The 20,449-nt window shown below is 46.4% G+C and overlaps 1 protein-coding gene across 1 annotated transcript in view; it reads right to left on the bottom strand.

The window, feature by feature from the left end:
• The window catches only part of DZIP1L (DAZ interacting zinc finger protein 1 like), a 39,764-nt gene that overhangs the window by 7,224 nt on the left and 12,091 nt on the right, over window positions 1–20,449 (bottom strand). The window contains exons 4-12 of the mRNA XM_021678756.1: window positions 17,408–17,529; window positions 16,558–16,719; window positions 14,605–14,733; window positions 10,388–10,450; window positions 9,020–9,160; window positions 6,694–6,724; window positions 5,541–5,594; window positions 1,607–1,740; window positions 102–294 (exon numbers count right to left, since the gene is read on the bottom strand). Of these exons, the coding sequence (XP_021534431.1) occupies window positions 102–294; window positions 1,607–1,740; window positions 5,541–5,594; window positions 6,694–6,724; window positions 9,020–9,160; window positions 10,388–10,450; window positions 14,605–14,733; window positions 16,558–16,719; window positions 17,408–17,529 (1,029 nt within the window). The remainder of the gene's footprint in view (window positions 1–101; window positions 295–1,606; window positions 1,741–5,540; window positions 5,595–6,693; window positions 6,725–9,019; window positions 9,161–10,387; window positions 10,451–14,604; window positions 14,734–16,557; window positions 16,720–17,407; window positions 17,530–20,449) is intronic.

Below are 20,449 nucleotides of genomic sequence, written 5' to 3'. Positions count from 1 at the left end.
AAGTAATGCCCTGCTGGGGGCAAGCAGTACACCCTCCTCGTGTGCAAACCAGCTGGATCCTCCCAGTCACGGCCCCCAAGCAAGCCCTCTCACCAGCTCACCTGGAGCCTTGGTGTCTGGCTGGGACGCCGGGACCCTGTTTCTCTGTCTCTCCTTCACTCTGCTGGTGGCTTCCTTGACAAGCTTTTCCCTTAGACTCAGAAATTCAGAAAACCTCCGTGCCTTCTGCTCCCGCTGGGCTCTCAGGAGGGACTCAAGGTGTCTGAGGGTTTGAAAGGGGATTCCCTTTGCATCCTAAAAAAAAAAAAAACAGAAGTTCCTCTTTGGAGGCAGAAGCCCCCCTCCTCCTTCCCCTAAGCCTGCCGTACCTGCTGCTGGCCTGGGAGTCACTGTGACCAGCGCCGGGTGCTCTCTGGGAGAGGATGCGGTGAGTGTCAGAGCAGTGTGGGCAGCGGCTGCACACGCTGCAGAAAGTGTGGTGGTTTAGGGTCTGGGAGCCTCGTCAAAACACGCAAAGGGGCTGCGCATGACTCCATCGACACCCCAGCTTACAGGGCTCAGAGGGGACTGCCTTTCCACCACTGCCTGCATCTGAGGATGGAGACCACGGCTTCCTCCTTTTTGTACCTCGTGCACTATCATTATGCTACACACGTTGCTAACAACGTTTGAAAAATCAACTGCAAGAAACAAAAGCTGGGTAACCTGCCGAGGACCTACTAGAAGTTGCTTGGGCTTTTGGTATCCACCCAGAGCCCGTGAGGATTCATTCAAGGTTAGAAAGAAATGTTTTAATCAAGTCTGATCACAGGGCCATAGTTAGATGGAACAGTAGTTGAAAATGGCCAAAGATTAGCGTTTTGATTTAATAATATATTTCATGGGTGCCTTTAATGAAAAAACGCACGCTCTGGTTGAACACGGGCATGGGGGAACAACGGCATTCAACTACTATTTGTACCAGATGTAGCTTTCAGTGCCTGCTTCACCCACAGCCACTCGCTGAGTGGCATGGCCACGTGGGCCACTGATGATGGACATTCACCCAGGGGACCCTTCCAGAGGGCAGACTGAGCCAATTAAATTCTCTGTCAGAATTGGACACAGAAGGGGCACCTGGGTGGCTCAGTCGGTTAAGCGTCTGCCTTCAGCTCAGGTCATGATCCTGGGGTCCTGGGATCGAGCCCCACGTCAGGCTCCCTGCTCCGTGGGAAGCGTGCTTCTCCCTCTCCCTCTGCCCTTTCCTCCTGCTTGTGTTCCTGCTCTCGCCATCTCTCAAATAAATAAATAAATAAAATTTTTTTAAAAAGAAAGAAAGAAATGGACACAGAAGAAAGCAGCCAATGAATGGAGAGCATAGCGAGGTCAGGACATAGGGTGACACCCCAAGAAACCATTAGAAATGGAGAAGAGAGACCACACTGCTGCCATGGGGTGAGGAGAAGCCATGTGGGCTTATGTTCCCGGGTATGAAAGACACCGCAACTGGAACAAGTAAGATGAATAAGCCTACACCGTTAAGAGCCATCAAGCATTTGTCAGGTGAAGAACGCCGTGCACCTAAATGGTAGGCCGCAGCCCTTGCAAGAGTGGCCCTGGCACTTACTCTCTTTATCCCCATGCTTTCCAGTTTCTCTTCCAGGGTGTCCTCCAGGATTGGCCTGAACTGCTTCAGCAGGGTGGGGTTTTGCCTCAGAGCAGCCAGCACCTTCTGCTGTCCATCTCGGGAGTCCTCCAGATCTGCAGCACACGACAATCCACCAAGGTCAGCCTGGGCGCCCAAAACCTCCATTCCCTAAGCCCCACTGCACCTGCCTGGCCCTCACTGGCCCGTGACCCTGGTTTCTGGCCGGCGAGCCCAGGGCCACGGGCCCCACCTGGGAGTCCGTCCCCGATGCTGGGGTGTTTCTGCTGCTGGCTACCACACTGCTTCAGACCACCGACCTGCCTGCAGGATCCTCCTCCCCTGCCAGTCCGGGGCCTCCAAGATCTGGGCTCAGTGCTGCGCAGGTTAGCTCGGGACTTTCGGGCTTTTGACTTGCTCTTGAGTCCAGGCAGTAGCCTGTTCCCGAGCTCCATTCGTACCCCCACCCAGTTTTACTGCGACGTAGTTGACATACAGCAGCGTATAAGTTTAATGTACAGCGTAATGGCTTGCCTTTATTGTGAGATTATTATCACAGTGAGTTTAGTTAACGTCCCCCCTCTCATATCGATACAAAAGAAAAAATGAAGCCATTTTTCCTTGTGATGGAAACTCTTGGGATCTCCTCTCTTCACAGCTTTGCTGTGCACCCTCCAGCAGGGTTAGCACCGGTCGTCATGTCCATGACATCCCCAGCACTCATTTCTCCTCTCACTGGAAGCTGGTACCTTTCGACCTCCTTCCTCCTGTCCCCTACCCCTACCACTCTCCTCTGGTAACCACAAATTATGATCTTTTTTCTACGAGTTTGGTTTTTGGTTTGTTTAGATTCTACATATAAGGGAGATGATACAGTATTTGTCTTTCTCTGTCGGACTTATTTCATTTCACATAACGCCCTGAAGGCCCATCCATGTTGTCACAAATGGCAGGCTTTCCCTCTTTTTATGGCTGAATGATATATCTACCTCAACTTCATTACCCATTCATCCATCAATGAACAATTAGGCTGTTTCCATATGTCGGCTACTGTAAACAGCAGATTCCAGGCCCTGCCTGCTGCCGGCCCCATGTAATCCTGGCCCCACCTGATGCCCTCACCTACTGCCATACCACGTTCTGCTCTCATCCAAGGGCTCCAATGCTGGTGGGATAGACACCATAAACTTCCCTCAAGTTTACTGTCTATAGAGATCAGGGATTCACCCTTCAACGTAGTATACATCAGAACCACATGAGTTAAAAACCGCACATTCCCTGGCCCCACCCTCCAGAGAGTCTGATTCCATAGGCCTGGGGAAGGGCCCTGGAATCTGTACTTTAACTTACCTAAATGATTATGGTGGAGGTGAGCCACAGACCATACCAAGAAATACGGACCCAGAGGAGAACAAAATAAGCAATCACAATAAACTGTGGTCATTGCTGCAAAGGGGCCTTCCAAGGTGAGTCAAGGAACTCTTCCCAGAAGTGCTTTTCAGGTCCAGTGTGGGGTGGAGGGTGGGAGGGAGGATGGGCACACTGCCCTCAGAGCTGGACCAGCCCTTTGATTCACTCAATAGACATTTTCTGACAAGTAATATGGAGAATGAACACGCCAGTACTGGGGTGCTGGGGACACAGAAGAAGACCCTCAAGGAGCTCACATTCAGGAGTGGTCATGTGAACTGTGGCAGCATATTTGAATCTCCTGGGCCCCATCCCAAACTAATTACATCAGAATCTCTGAGAGTGGGCCCCAGGCCTCACTATTTATTTTTAAAACTCCCCAGATCTTCTAACAAACACCCAAGCCTGAGAACCAATTGTTCGAGAGCAATGTGTGAGCCTCAAAGTGTGAGCCTCAGCATCAGCACCATCTGGTAACTGACTAGAAATGCAGATTTTCAGATCCCACTCCAACCCTACTGAGTCAAACATTATGGATGTGGAGCCCAGCAATCTGTGTTTTAACAAGCCGCCCCCCACCAGGTTGATTCTCCTCCATCACATCTACACTGGGGCATGAGCCCCAACCTTGGCCACACATGGAATCACCAGGAGCTTTAAATACTACTGATGCCTGGAACCCCCGCCTATACGTTCTGATTTAGGCTGTGGGGGGCTGGTGTGGTCCTTGGAGTGTTACAAGCGACCTGGGTGATTCTTAATGTGCAGTCAGCTGCAGACAGCCACTGGTCTGACAATGGGTGTCCAACTTGAGCAAGAATCGGGATGCCCTGGACAGTGCGTGAAAACATAGGTTGCTGGACCCCGCCCCAAAATTTCTGAGTCTGTTTACATGGGATACGGCTAAGAATTCGAAAACTTTCCTTTCTAACAAGTTCCCAAGTGATACTGCTCGTGCTGATCTGGGACTAGAAGAGGCAGGCAAGCACATGAAGAGGCCGAGCACCGTGTGACCAGTGTGGGAGACCTCCACTGGGTGTGACAAGACGGGACGGGTAGGGGTCAGCCGAAGCACCCTCCTCAGCCTCCTCCTCAGCCTCCTCCTCTCTAGGACTCAGCAGCCCCTGTTGGAGAATTCGGTTCATCCCCTCTATGGACCTCAACAGGTCCAGTAACGGGTTGTGTTACTCAGCAGATACCTTCCCCTAAAAAAGGTACATGCAACTCTTATTTTTACTGCTAAATTCCAAGATTAAATGCCCAGGGTGGGGGTGGGGGAGTAGTAGAGGACTAGTTAAATAAATTTTAGTTCATCCATCCAATAGAATACTGTAAAGCCCTGAAAAAATAATGAAACAATTCTATGTAAAGGGATATAAAATGATTTCCCAAATAAGTTGTTACGAAAATAAATAACCACATACAGAGCAGTATGTATAGTATGATCCCATTTGGGGAAAGGAGGGGGGGGAATGCATAAACACATGTGCTTATATCTGCACCAAATATCTTTGGAAAGATATATGAGAAACCATAGCAGTGCAATCTCTGGGTGGAAACTGGATAGCCCAGCAGGAGGGAGACCTACTTCTCACTGTACACACACCCTTTTGCTTGCTTGCTCACTTGTTTGCTTGCTTTTTTGCTTTTTTCCCAAGAGCATAGATTACTATCTCAGAAGTAAAGAAAAAATGTTACATTAAAAAACAAAATACCATACCCCATCGTGAACTCTTTGGTGACACAATAAAACCCTTTCATGGGTGCATCTGTTGGGTCACTTTGGAATTGTCATATCGTAACCTGGCTCCAGAGGGCAGGGCTTGGTCAGCGGGTCAGCTGTGAGCACTCCCTGATCTTTCCTGGGAGCTCCTTCTCCCCAGCTCCCCCAGGAGCTCCCCGCAGTTAGGGAACACTGCTATTTTTTTTTTCACTTCTCCTTTGCATCCCCTTGAATTTATCTGGTTGAGCTCTCTCTGCATATCAGACTCACCACTGAATGGACCGAATAAAAACAGGTGCCCAGTGCTGTGAAGAGGGAGCCGAGGCAGACCCCCGAGCGGCAGTCGGGCCTAAGCGCTCTGTGCCGCACACTCGCCATGCAGGATAAAACCGCGCAGGCCGCTTCAAGCCCGCACAGGGAGTCCTCACCCGCCGCTCTGGACAGTACCAGGGGAGAGGCGGTGGGACAGGCACAGGGTCAGGCTATGCATCAGACGCCGCTCCAAATCCTGCCTCTGCCTGCCTGCTGGTTCTGTGACTCCGGGCAAGTCACTGACCCTCTCTGGGTTTCCCCACCAGTGACCCATCAGATCACATGTTAGTGCCTGCGTGCAACACCCCCCCCCCCCCCCCCCCGCCGGAACACAAAAGGTGCTTGAGAAATATTCGTTTCGTGTCCCTGCTTCCCTTCCTCCCAGCTTCCGGTGGCCAGACAGTGAGGGTGAAACAAGCTAAACGATGAGGAGGACAAATCTGTGTCACCGGGGAAAGAGTCAGTCCTCACCTTCCTCGGAAGAGTCCTCTTCTATGTCCACAGCCTTTGGGCCCTTGCAGGTCCCTGAGGAGAGCCCAACAGTTAGTGGCCCCAATGCCCTGGACCCCATCCCTGACTTGGAGGAAAGCACTGGACACCACGTGAGTGCCAGCCAGAAAGAGCAAGCCTTCCAGTCGTTTCTGCACCAGGAGAGGCAGGATGGAGCCGTGGTCACAAGTGCAGACAGCGGGAGCCAGAAAGACCGGAGTTCACGGCCCAGCTTGCCAATTGCTGGCCGCGCACAACACGGGGTGGGGGGGTCTCGGAACCCGGCCAAGCCCCGGTCTCCTCGTCTAAAAAAATGAGGATGGTAATGCCCGGCTCACATTAAATAGTGGGGACGATGTAATGAGACAATGAAACTAAAGTGCTTGGCGAAGCGCATGGCACACATCCCAGCCCCAGCCCTCGGGACATTCGGGGCCCCAGGGATGGGGCTTCTCTGACCTGCTTGCAATGCTGGGAAAGAAACGTCTGACCCTGAGGCAGGGGATGGAGAGAGACGTGGGGGTTTGCAAGAAAAGGCAGAAGGGTGGCTAAAGAGATAGGACAGAGGAAGTGGGATGGAGTCGGAAGGGCCAGGTTTCCTAAGGGGCTGGCCAAGGTCCTCCAGACAGGGGCAGTCCCCTGTGGGTGACCGTCTCCCTTTAGATGCCGGCACGTGCAGCCATTAGACACTCACACACACAAACACCACACAGCAGCACACCAAGGTACCCCAGAGGAAGACGGCACATACTCTCAAACAGGCCACATTCACATAGATTTGGGGTCAACTTGCTACACACTGGGAGCAAGATATAAGTTGATGGCTCGAACCACAGGCATGAGGAATTAGAGAGAAGCTTTTCATGAACCCCGCTCCATCAATCACTGCCCACAGGATCCTCACCCTTCCCCGGGTCTCCACCGCCCCACAGAGAGGAGCAGGCCAGGCAAGAATCCATCCTGTCTGCCCCAGAAGCAGGTATCTTCTTGCCCTCCCTCACCCAGCCAGCAAGCCTGACACCCCATGACCCATGAGCTGCTCTCACCGCTGCCCCCCTCATTCCATAAATTGACTGGTGGGGAACAGGAGAGAGAAGAGGCCAAGATTGTTAGAAAATACCCCGTGAGAACTTACCCTCCTCCTTCCTGAGAGACATGGTCTGGATCTACAAAAATGTGGAACAGAGCAGGTCACAGGCAGCAGGGAACTCTGCTCTGCGCAGTGGGTCTGCCCAGCACCACAGAGAAGGGACAGCCAGTGTTTCCGTGCCCCCCGCCCGGGGAACTAGAAGGAGCTCGGAGTATGCTGCCCCAACCCTCCAGCGCATCTCCTGCCGTCCCTACGTGAGGGGGGATGGCACCGAGCCTGAACGGCAGCAGCCGGGATGGCGCCGTGCTCCATTTTCCCACCGTGGGGAGGCAAGAATGCCCCCTCTTCAGAGAGGGACTGTGACTTGAAGGGCAGGAGCCCCACACAAGTGCAGTGAGACAGGAACACAGCAATACTACTGGTACACTTGGTGGACAACCAGGGTGAGGCAGGCTCCCTCCCACCATATGGGCATCTGAGCTGAGGGTCCCCTGGGCAGAAGGAGGCATGAGCCGGGCAGTCACTAAACTGCTCAGCCCCCCTTTTCCAGAAGGTGCCTCTTCATCCTCCTTCCACACAGTTGCACACGGGACAGCCACCTGTTACAATCTGAGCCCGCACCACAGCTGTAGCCGACTGTCTAGGTTGGGGAGAACTCTGAACTGGAAACATGTGAAGTCAAGAGCCGGGCAGCCAATGGGTTTTGGTTTTTCTGTTATTTGTTTGCTTGTTTGTTTTGTCACATGGGACAGATAGGACGTGAAAGCTGATCTTCAGAATAAAAGGAAAAAAATTGAAGCAGATCTAGAGAAAAGAACAGAGACACACAACAAAGCAAAACTCCTGACCACATTCATGTCTCTGGTTCCAGTTAATCCCAGACTCAGCTGCTCTCCAGCCTTGAACTCTCTGAGACGTCCTGTCTACCCTTACGACAAATTCCCTCTTCTGCTTGAGCTTGGGTTGTTTTCTATTATCGACTGATGAATGACACATCCAATGTCGACTTCCAACTACTTCCTCCTTTGCCCGCCTCTATTCTAGAGACTGTAAAACTAATTATTTGCTTTCTAACCTTCCTTGCAACTATGGTTGCCCATGTCATACAGCTTTGACCAATAAAATATAAGCAAAAGTCTTAGGAAGGGACCTTTCATCAACTTCTTCTACTGCATATGGTTGTGATGGTTGGGATGGTATGACAGCCATCTTGCAATTATGAGAGTCAAGCATGAGAACAAAAGTCAACCCACTGAAGATGGCAAAAAAGAAAAACTTAGCTTGGATTTCCAATGGCATAATTTTGCTGCTAAACCAAGGCCATCAACTGTCACCTCTTCTGATGTTACAATACAAATAAACCCCTATTAACCTATTCTAAATCCATGTATAGCCAATGGGTTCCTTAGTGAAATATTTGCCAACAAGAGTTCTGGGTAACAGACGAAAGAAATCTCCAGACTGGACCTGAGGTGGCCAGAGCAGTGAAGAGCTAAGTGGGGGGATGCACAGTAAAAAGAAAAGCAGCAGGGGAGAGGGTCAGATATACTACCTGAGTGAAGGATGGCTGGGAGAACAGAAAAGCACAAATAGCCGGGGCGCAGGAACAAGGAGACTGAACTAGATCGTGACAGGAGGCGCTCTGCTTGGGAAATCTGTGCAGAGGGTGGTTTCAGAACCATGGCAAGGCCCTGGGGCCACAGAGGGACCCCTCCTCTGATGGCAGAGACACCTCTCCCCTGACATGCAGCTCAGAAGGGGGAGTTGAGCCTGGACTAGGTAGAGAGTTATCAACAGTAGGTGAAGTGGTCAGTTCTAGGAGAGAGGTGCTTCGTGAGTAGGTGACTTTTCATCATACTAGTTTGTCTGACAACCTCATCAGAGGCAGTTAATTTAGGAAAAGTGTATTGGCCAGGAAATTATGTCTGAGAACGCACTGAAAAGAGCACAAGCTTTGCATTGCACTGCCTGGCCAGGGCTGAATCCTCCCCCCACCCCGGCCCTTATAGGGTGTGCTCTGTGGACTCCTCCAGCCTGTTCCATCATCTGTCACATGAAGATGGGGGGAAGACAATGTCTGCCTTGAAGGGCAGTAGTGATGTTTAAATGAAGTAATAAGACAAGTATCAACCAGGTGCCGGCCCTTAGACAGTGTCTGGTGTTGGTGTGAACCTAGTAACACTGCCCCTCAGGACAACAGGGGCATCTTCAGCCTGGAAAGAGACAGGCTGCATCCTCATCATTCTTTTCTCTCTTTAGAGAGTCTCACTAATGAGACCACTGCCAGTGAGTCCCAGAGAATCAAAGGAGATCCTCACAGAGAAGAGGTCCAGGGGCCCCGAGGTCCAGCTGGGAAGAGGGACAGACCTACCATCTCCTCCTGGGAGGCGATGAGCCTGGCTTGTTCCTGGAGCTGGGCGTGGAGAGCACTGATCTGGCGCTGGGACTGGGCAGCTGCTTTCCTCTGATCCTGAGACAGGGAGGCCTGGAGCCTCTCGTTCTGCTCCTGCAGCTGGTGGGCACAGGATACTCGGTCAGTCAAATGTCACAGGGACCCCTGAGTGCCCAGTAGCTGCAGGGCCTGCACCTGTAGGCAAACCGCTGACCGCGGTTTTACCTGAAGTGGGGTAGCGGGTTTCCAGACCTGGGCAGGTGGCTTTCTAACAAGATGGACTACTTTCCAGTTTGGGGACATTTTCAAGCTGTGCTTGAGGGGAAGCAAGAATTGGATGCAGGCCCCTAAGATCAGGGCAAAAAGGCTCTCTGTCCAGCGTGAGCACCCACTGAAGGACAGTCAGATAACCTGAGGCCATTCAAGAGTCATCAAATGGTGTTTTTAGGTAAAAACAAAAGGTGAAGAAAATATGGTCCCATGCTGTTGTAAGAGTAGAAAGAAAATGAGACTGTTTTCTATTTGCATAAAGAAACTCTAGGAAAATACACAAGAGAGCAGTACAAGTTGTCAGCCATGGGGTGGGTGTTGGGGGCGGGTGGATGGAGATGGGGGAGAAGTGAACCCTAATATATTTCAGTGCATTGTACTGAGTGTGCCTTAATAGCTTTCTTCTGCTTTTGGAATAAATTGAACTGTATTTCCTATTTTAAGACGTTTCGAATAAAATAAAACCGTCAGATGGGAATTACTGGAAATGGGGGCATCTATCACGCGCCGGTCTCTGGTCTGAGCACTTTCATCTTCTGCGCTTTCTGCCAGCAGCACCCGGGGCTCTTGTTAATCAGCTTCCTCCTCAACTTGCTTCCTCCTCAGGGGCATTTTCAGAGAAGCTGTTTTCTCATCCTGAGGCCTGCTGCTCTCTGTTCCCTGGTCTCAGTATCGGAGACCCTCCATTTGGGCCCCCCCCCGAACGATGGCTGAGGCTCTCTCCTGGGTGGGGTGTCAAAGGGCCCAAACGCGAAATGACCAGGCAATGCAGCTGAGGTTTCCAGCACAGCTCTCCGTGGAGGGCCTGAAGGGGCCCCTGCTTAGGGGACCACACAGTAAAGCAGATGTTGGGCTCAGAAGAAAAGGCCCAGAGGCCCCTACTCCTGGCCAGGGAGGCTACTGTCGGCGCAGCTGACCCCTTCTATGGATTGACTGGGGTCAGCCGCCAGGAACACATTCAGCACCAAAATACCAGACAACCAGTTTGAAGGGGGTAGTGGTGGAGGATGGGGATGCTGTAGGATAAGAGGAGGTCTCAGGAAACCCAGCTCCCCCAAACCACCGAAGCGGAGTTACCTCTTGCTTCTGAGCTGCATGCTCTCCCTGAAGTTCCTTCATTTTTCTCTTCCATTCTGCTTTCTGAAAAAGATAAATGTTGTCAAACGGGCCTCTGGATACCAGAATATGTTATAAAGCTATAGGAATTAAAAAGTACTGGCTCATGATTAGGCAGAGTAGTGAAAAGAATAAAGAGCCCAGACAAAGATGGGGGTGGGAAATGGAATCTTAGTCTGGGGGAAATAGATTATTGACAACTGGAGTTCAAACAGGTGGTTAATGCCTAGAAAAAAAAAAAATATGAGCTTGAATCTTCATTTCATATCCTAAACCAAAATAAGTTTTAGGTGGGTCAAAGATGTAAACTTAAAAAATGGAAGTGACATCAGTAAGATGGTACCATTGGAGATTCCAGCTCTCAAACCACCCACAGATGAGGATTCCTTTATGGGAACCCAGGAATGCCCAGCTGAGAGTTTCTAGCACCTCAAAGGCGCAAAAAAACAAACAACAATAACAACAACAACAACAACAAAACGAGAATAGATGCATTCCAGAGAAGTTTCACTTTACCCGCATCAGCTCTCTCCAAGGTGGCACAGCTCAGTGCCAAGAGAGACGCCCTCAGCCCACAGTTTTTCCCACGGAGGAAAGTGAGAGCGAGTGAGCACCCTCTGCCCCGGCCTTACAGGATGCTGCCCAGGAGGCCCACTTCTGTCCCACCCCTCTCAGAACTGAGGGACAGGGCAGAGCAAATCAGCCTGTGTTGGTGGCACAGGGATCTCAACAACCAGCCACAGCTCCAACTGGCTGGTTTGTGGACACCAGGAGGTGTAAGATGAGAAGTATTTATATGCAACCAATATTAAGTTGTTATCAGCTTAAAATAGACTGCTATAATATAAGATGATTTATGTAAGTCTCACACTAACCACAGAAAAACCTATAGTGGATATGCAAAAGATGAAGGAATCAAAGCATGACCACTACAAAATAAAATCATCAAACCAAAAAGGAAAGCAGCAAGAGAGGAGGAAAGATACAAAGTAACTACAAAACGGTCTGAAAATAATTAACAAAACGGCAATAAGTAAGTCCTTACTCACCATTAATTACTTTAAATTTAAATGGATTAAGTTCTCCAATCAAAAGACATAGAGTGCTGAACGGGTTAGAAAAACAAGATCCAGCTACATGGTGCCTACGGGAGACTCACTTTAAGGCCATACATACGCTGAAACTGAAGGGATGGGAAAAGATATTTCATGCAAACTGTAACCAGGAGAACAGGGGTAGCTATACTTCCATCAGGCCACAAAGGCTTTAAGTAAAAAACTGTTACAAGAGACAAAAAAGGTCACTATATAATGATAAAGGGATCAATTCATCAATATAACAATTGTAAATATATAAGCATCCAAAATCAGAGCACCTAAATATAGAAAGCAAATATTAATACAACTGAAGGGAGAAACAGCAATACAGTAAGAGCATGGGGCTTCAATGGCCCAGTTTCAACAACGGATAGATCATCCAGACAGAAAACCAAAAGGGAACACTAGACTTGAAATCACTATAGACCAAATGGATCAGACAGATGTACACAGAATATTCCATCCAAAAGGAGAACCACCTATGGAATGGGAGAAAATATTTTGCAAACCACATATCTGATAGGGGGTTCATATACCAAAATATAAGGAACTTCTACACCTCGATAGCAAAAAAAAAAAAAAATTAATGGACAAAGGATCCGAATAGACATTTCCCCAAAGAAGGCCTACAACATCATTAATTAGCACAGAAATATAAATCAAACCACAATGAGGTATCACCTCATACCTGTCAAGACAGTTATTATTTAAAAAAAAATATATATATATATATATATATAACAAGTGTTGGTGAGGATGTGAAGAAAAGGAGATCCTCATACACTGTTGGTGGGAATGTAAATTGGTGTAGTTATTATGAAAAACAGAGTGGAAATGCCTCAAAAAATTAAAAACACACTTACTCATTTCCCCCAGATATCTCCCATGTATACATAAGATATATTTGTTAATAAACTTGTTTTTCTGTTGTTAAAAAAAATTAAGGGGCACCTGGGTGGCTCAGTCAGTTAAGCATCTGACTCTTGATTTCAGCTCAGGTCATGATCTCAGGGTCATGGGATGAGCCCCACATCGGGCTCTATGCTCAGCATAGAGTCTGCTTGTCCCTCTCCCCCTGCCCCTTCCCTCTCTTGCCCATGCCCTCTCTCTCTCCAATAAATAAATAAATAAATATGTAAAATCTTTTTTAAAAATTAAAAACAGAACTACCATATAATCCAACAACCCCACTTCTTGATATTGATCAAAAAAAAACTGAAATCAGGATCTCAAAGAGATACTCACCCTCCCATGTTCATTGCAGCATTATTCACAATAGCCAAAATAGAGAAACCTAGTAATCCATTGAGTGATGAGTGGATAAAGCAAACATGGTACATACATACACTGGAATACTATTCAGCCTTAAAAAGGAAGGAAACCCTGCCCCAACATGAATGAACCTAGAGGACATAATGCTAGGTGAAATAAGCCAGACAAGAAAGACAAACACGGTATGATCTCACTTACGTGTGGGATCTAAAATAGCCAAACTCATAGAAATAGAGAGAGAATGGTGGTTGCCAGGGGTTAAGATGGGGAGGTTATGGTCAAAGGGTACAAGGTTTGTTATGCACGATATATTGTATACTTAAAATTTGCTAAGAAGGTAGATCTTATGTTGTGTTATCACCACACACACACAAAGAAAATAATAATAATAATAATAATAATAAAGAGGGTGAGAGGGAACTTTGGGAGGTGATGGATATGACTGTGGCCTGATGGTTTCAAGGGTAAGTACTTATCCCCAAACTCACTGAATCGCGTACATCAAATACGTACAACTTTTTACACACCAATCATACCTCAATAAAGAGGTATGTATGAATGAAGGAATAAATAAATAAGGCCATAAAGGCACTAAAAGGGAACACAAAAACATTTTCCTTTTAAACCTCAGAGTGGCCATAAACAAAAGATTGATAATTTGATCATTTTGACCAGATAAACATTATTAATTTCGTATGGCCTAAACCACGATCAACAAAATTGAAGGAACAATGGTGTGGGGAAAATAACCACAAGAACAGGGGCGCCTGGGTGTCTCAGTCGGTTAAGCGTCTGCCTTCCGCTCAGGGCCCTGGGATTGAGCCCCGCATCGGGCTCCCTGCTCAGCGGGGAGCCTGCTTCTCCCTCTGCCCTTCCCCCCTGCTCATGCTCTCTCTCTCTCTCTCTCTCTCTCTGACAAATAAAGAAATAAAATCTTTAAAAAAAATAAAATAAATAACCACAAGAACAAGAAAGAGTTGGGTTAAGTTCCATATATCATAGAAACTCTCAAATTGGTAAGGAAATCCATAGAAAATGAGGCAAAGGATGAGAACAGAGGTCATAGAAAAAAAATTAGCTTTTCTTAATGTGAAACTTGTAAAACATCAAGCAGTGGAAACACTTTACTGCTGTCAGTTAGATGTTAAGCTCTCTCTTAACAATCTTACAGAGCAGAAACAGAAGCACAGCCTGATTGAGTGACCAGGCCCTTCCTTGTCATGGAGTGATCAGTGATGCAGACCATATGTAGCTGGACCGTCGTAAGATTCGTCCAGTGCTAGCCAGAGCCACCGCGTGCCGGCTCAGGAGAGGGACTGGGCTCCAGCCTCTCCGACTCCATATCCAGGGGCCTCACAGTGGCAGCATGAAATCAGCCAGGGTGGGAAATGTTACACTACGGAAAACAGCAACTGCTACAGATTAAAGCTTTGGTAGGCCCAGAGAGTGGTTGTTAGATATTTACCATCACCCACGAGACCCACCCCAAATGCCTTCAAAACAGGAGACTAACATACTTGCTGAGAGTTTCAACTGGGTTGGAATCAAAATGAGGGTAAAGGTACCCAGTAAGGGACATAACTGTATGTGTTTTGGAAAGATCCCAGGCAAACCTGATATTGCACCCATGTGTATCACCAGCCTCACCTGAGAACCCTAAGAATCTGATCCCATGCTTTCGTGCATTGGCAGAAGGTCTGCAAAGATAAAACCTGATGTCTTCCAACTTCCGTAAAACCATAGAGCAAAACTGAGAAACTTTATTGAAAGCAACATGGCTGGCTGTGGGGAAATGAGCCATCAGCTCACCTGAATGTCCATCCTCTCCCTCAGGGCCCGGAGCTCCTGAGTCTGCCTGAGTCGCTCCTCAGACTCCTCATCCCGCAGTGACCCGAGATTGGACTCCATCACACTGTGGGACTGCAGCGCCTGCAGTTTCTGAAAAGCCAGGACACGGTCTTACTCAGATGAAGATCTAATCTTGATGTTGTCTTTTATACCTTGAGCAACGTCAGAAGGGTGCACCTTACCCCACCAAACTCCCGCTTGTCCTCACCAGACATCTACGTGCCTGCGCATACTCACACAAGTCTGCATTCCCCTCCACGAGGGTTCCCCTGAGAGCTCAGTGCTTACTCGGGAGAAGCAGGTGCCCCGTGGACGAACAGAACTCGAGAGGAATGTCACTTGAGAGGAGATGGGGGAGACATACAGACACAAAAACACAGCACAAGCAATCCTATAAAGGAACGACTAGAAAAGTGACGTTCCAGTGTAGGAAAATGTGACCCAAGTTAAAAAGAAACCATGGATGGTAAGAATTATGTCCTCATTCACCAAAACTTAGAATTTCTGAACCAAAGTAAGCCTCCAACCTTTGCTGAGGTGGTTTCTGAACAATAAATCCAAATTCAAATCAATACCTATCTATCAAATATCTAGTCAGCTAGCACCATGTCAGAGAGGAGTGGGAGTCAGCAGGGGTGCGGGCTTGCTCAGGAATGAGGAGCATGGAGCTGGTAAGAGCATGAGCTCCGTGTGGTGGAGCAGCATCTTGTCTCCCACATATCATCCCTGACCACACTGCAGGAACATTTAGGATGGGAGGGCTTGGGCCACTATAGGTAACCCCCCCACACACACACACACACATGGCTCTCATCTCAACCCCACAGCCTTCCCTATCCCCGGCTTCCCATCTCAGATTGAGATGATGGATCACCTAAGACTCCACTCATATCCCATGACAATCTCCTTCTGGAAAAGTTCTCCAGGTGTTTCTTTAGCAAAACGTAGAATGATTGTGAGAAATGCTACCAGGCAGTTCATTTTCAAAAACAAGAGAAGATTCTCCTTGATGTTAGAAGGACCAACAAGAGCTACATATATTCTGAAAATATTTCTCCTCCAAAACATTTTCCCTGGTATGGTTTTAGTCATATAGGTTTATATGGGAAGATACAGTCCAGGGATAATAACCTTTAATAGGTTTTCCTGAATAAACTTGACAGTATACCCAGCAGAAAAGCAGAGGCTTTGAAGTTTAAAAAGTTAAGTTCAAATCCCTGGTCTACCTCTTAGTAGCTGTGTGACATTGAGCATGTTTTGGGGCCTCAATGTCTTCCCCTGTAAAGAAGGAATGATAATAGTTTTCTTTTAAAGAACTTTAAAAAAGAATAAGTAAACGAACAATGTACCTACTTTGAGAATGTTATGGTTGTTCTCTTGTTGTAAGGATTGAAAGTTATTGTAAATAAGGTGCCCCGCACAGGGGCTGGAAACCAGTAAACAGAGTCAGTAAGTCTTACTATTCCGTGTGATCTCCACAGACCCCAGCAGAGCGCCTGGCAGGTAGGCAGCACTCAGCACATACTTGAGAAGTGCATTCATTTAAATATTGCCTCATATCTTGTCCAGTGATGAAAGAAAGCCCTTTGCAAAAATAAAGATAATGTCTAGGGAGTTGTTACTATATACCAGACAATATTAAGTGCTGTCTGTGTGCTAATTTAACCCTTCCAGCAACCTATCTAACAGAAAAGAAACTGAGGCACAGGAAGGTTAAGTAACTCGCCTAAGGTCACACAGCCAATATGTGATAGAGCAGGGATTCGATCCCTGACACTGGCCTCTGGTATCTGGCCTCACAGTATATTAGCCCCCAATGGCAGATGAAATAAAACTAGCACAAACTAAGAAATAAATATTGAGAAAAAACAGTTCTTCAGCAAAAGAACTTTGAACCCCTTTTGTGTTGGGTACCTCTTCTAGCATAGAGTTGTGGTTGGCAACACTTTTAAATTCATCCCAAAATAATTTTTTTAGCTTGTCTATTTCCTCATATAGCTTGGCCCGCTCTTTTTCTTTCCATTCATCAAATTCTTTCTTAGCTTCTATTTCCTTCTGACGGGTGATCTCTGCTTCCTGGAAAGAAAAGCAAGAACAATAGAATCATTAATTCCACATTTTGGCAAATATTGACTGAGAAACTGCTGGGGCCCCTTGTCTGGGCAAGTCACTGTGGAGACCCAAAGCACATTCATCCCACAGTCCCCACTGTTTGGACATGGCGGGGGCCAAGTCTTATCTGAACTGTAAAGTCCCTTGAGGATAGGGACCCCGTCTTTTCTCCCTCTTTGTATTCCTGGCATAGTTGGTGCTCGATAAATGGGTGCTGAGGAAATGAATGAAGAATGACTACATGAAGAAAGGGGTGAGGCAAGTTTACATACTTTCATTCTACAATTATCTACTAAGTACATCCTCGAGACTGCACTTTGGAGTTTATCCAGTCTTTGTTCTCAAAAAGCAAACCAGCAGGGGAGTGTAAGAAGTTAACATTCTGGTTCAAATGCCCTCACAGTGTGCTGAACAATGCAGGAGAGTGCAATTCTCGGCTCCACTTTTGGCCACACAGATCTGGAAAAATAGTTGAATTCTCCTTCCCAGCCAACCTAAGATCATTTGCCACACCCAGGAAGATGCCACCCTGGCGCTGACTCCCAGCTGCAAGAAACCAGCTAGACTTCTGGTCCTGTGGGAGACAGGTGCCTCATGGGTCTCCTGGGTAGTCCACGAGGGGGTCTCCCCAGAGCTTCCTCTCCAGGCCCACCTGCAACTGCCGCTGCCTCTCCGCCTCCCTCTGGGCTTCCAGCTCCCCTTGGGTCCATTTTAGCTTGGCCCGCAGCTCTTCTAACACCTCCTCCACTGGCTGTTCCTGCTGCTTCTGCTTCCCTGTGGGGTCCGTGCAAAGACAGGGTGGCCAGTTTCAGTGAAAACGTGAATGAAGTGTAGTTCCTCGCCTATGCAATCAGCCACACCTCAGGCTGAGACCAGTTATGCCATTTCCACTGGACACTGACCACGGGCAAGTGACATAACCTCCCCGACCCTCAGTCTCCCCAAGTTGGAAAATGGAGATAACAGCACCCAACTCAGACTGTTGTCTTGAGGGTGAAATGTGATAGTGCAAAATGCTTAGCATAGTGCCTGGCCTGACTGCTCACTAAGCGTGAACTATTACTGTCATTGAAAATAACCATTTTGACAGTCCCGACATGCACAAATGTAAACGGGAGATGGGTCTGCGTCTGTGTGCTAATTTAACTGTTAATCTTTGGTATTGCAGAATACCAAACAGCACGCGCACAGTGATTATTGATACAAAGAACCTATCAGTGGATCCTGACAGCCATCAGAGAGGAGTTTAACATAGTGAAAATAATTGTAGTTTTAAGTTCACTTTGTTCAGAAATACAGGATAGTATTAAGTTTCAAATGAAAAAAAAAAAAGCAGCATGTATTATAAAGGAAACTTTCAGCCGAGGTTGTTTTAAGTGTATACTTTCACTTTTCTAAGATTAAAAAGAAAATGAATTATAAGAGAACATTCTAACTAAACCACATACTTATAAACCAAGAGTTACTGGTTAATGAAAAAGACACCAATTGTACTTGAACATTTGTTACTTTTTAAAGTACCTTTAGTGCCTATTAGACAGATAGCACCATTATTAAAACCCGAAATGAGATATGGTTTTCCTCAGACTGGACTTTTTGGAAACGCTTAAGCAATTTTTAGATGCGGTAGAAATTAATTGGGTTAACAAAGTGATTTGAGATGATATGAAAAAGGAGAGCAGGGGTATCCAAAAAGCCAGCTGCCTGAGAATAAAAAGATCATGAACATTAATTTAGCAAAAGTTGCCCGAAGAATATATTTTCCTTCTCCTTCAGCACTTAACCTTAAGAAAATAATAAGGAATATGCACAAAGATTTACATACAAGAATGTAGATCATCATGTGATTTATAATAGGGAAATTTATGAGTAACCCATATAAAGTATGAAGTAATTTAATTGTGAAATAAATTATGATAGCCACAGGATGGGATACTATTCAGCCATTAAAAATCATGTTCTCCAAGACGACTGAATGACACTGGAAATGTGATATATTCTTAATTGAAGATAAGCAACAGGCAAAACTGCATAGTATAGGACTATATACGTACACAGAAAAATAATGACAGAGAACACACCAAAATATTAACTAGGTGATATTGTCCATGGTTTTTATTTTCACTTTTCTACCCTTCTGTATTTAAATTTTTCCAGGTCAAGGGACACCTGGGTGGCTCAATCGGTTAAGTGGCTGCCTTCGGCTCAGGTCATGATCCCAGGGTCCTGGGATTGAGTCCTGCGTCGGGCTCCTTGCTCAGCGGGGAGCCTCCTTCCCTGCTCTGCCTGCCACTCCCTCAGCTTGTGCACTCTCTCTCTCTCTCTCCGGCATATAAATAAATTAAAAAATCTTTAAAAAAAATCAACAGACTTTTTTTTAAATAAATTAATTAAAAAAATAAATTTTCCAGGTCAAAGGCATTTTTTCCAATTTTTTTATTATGGTAAAATACACATAACATAAAATTTAGCATCTTAACCATTTTTAAATGTACAGTTCAATGGTATTAAATAAATTCATAATTCATAATGTTGTACAACCATCACCAGCATCCACTTCCATAACTCTTTTCTTCTTGTAAAACAAAAACTCTGTATGCTTTAAATAACTCTCCATGGACCCCCTCCCCTGGGCCCCAGCAATCATCACTCTACTTTCTGTTTCTATAAATTTGACTACTCTAGGTGCCTCATATAAGTGGAATCATACAGTATTTGTCCTTTGGAGACTGACTGACTTCACTTACCATAATATCCTCAAGGTTCATTCATGTTGTAACATGTTACAGAATTTCCTTTCTTTTTAAGGCTGAATCATATTCCCTTGCATGTATATACCACATTTTGTTTATGTATTCATCTGTCTACGGACATTTGGGTGCTTCCACATCTTAGCTACTGTGAATAATGCTGCTATGAACATCAGTATACAAATATCTCTTCAAAGACATGTCTTTTTATCAGAAAAATTCATTTAAGAAGTAGAAAATCTGTTTTTCTTTAGCAGCCTCCAATGCAGAACCAAGAAGAATTAGATACATAATAAATGCATAATAATTAGGTAAATGGTGCTGTTTTAAAACTCTAAGTCTGCTCTTTGAAAAGGAAATTTAAATGAAAAATAAGAAACAAGTTTTATTTAATGGGATTTTTATATTTATATGATTTACATTTTCATATTTATATTTATTTTACGTGTTAACAGCTATTTCTTATGAACCACAAATATGGATATAAAATATGCAAATCTCTTTATGTGGAAACATACAGCCTTGCTACTAGTTTTGGAATTTGAAATGGTAAAATTAAAGTGATTAAGTCATAATTAGCTCATGTACATACAAAAAGTCAAAGAACTGGTCTAACTGCTCATTAACCCCATTTAAGCCCATTCATAGTTAGCATCAGAGAATAGCAGATTCATAGAAGGCTGGAAGGTAAGGACCCTTCAAAGTCACGCCGTCTGACTGCCCCATTCACAGCAAAGGCCACTGAGACTCAGAGGGGGTGCATTGACTGTGGTCATATAATAGGAAGGGATAAAGCTAACACTGAACTTACCTGTCTGACTCCCTTTTTCTCTACACACATGGTCAGAAACCCTCCCAGCTCCACATGGGATGGATCCGCCTGTGGTGGATGGTGGGATCATCCCCTCCTCTACTGGATGATGAGGTCTGAGGGCAGCTGTGAT

Source organism: Neomonachus schauinslandi, chromosome 1 (genome assembly GCF_002201575.2).
Source record: "Neomonachus schauinslandi chromosome 1, ASM220157v2, whole genome shotgun sequence".
Classification (NCBI taxonomy): domain Eukaryota; kingdom Metazoa; phylum Chordata; class Mammalia; order Carnivora; family Phocidae; genus Neomonachus; species Neomonachus schauinslandi.
The sequence above is the reverse complement of the archived record's forward strand: the minus strand, read 5'-3'. Positions and strand labels throughout refer to the sequence as shown.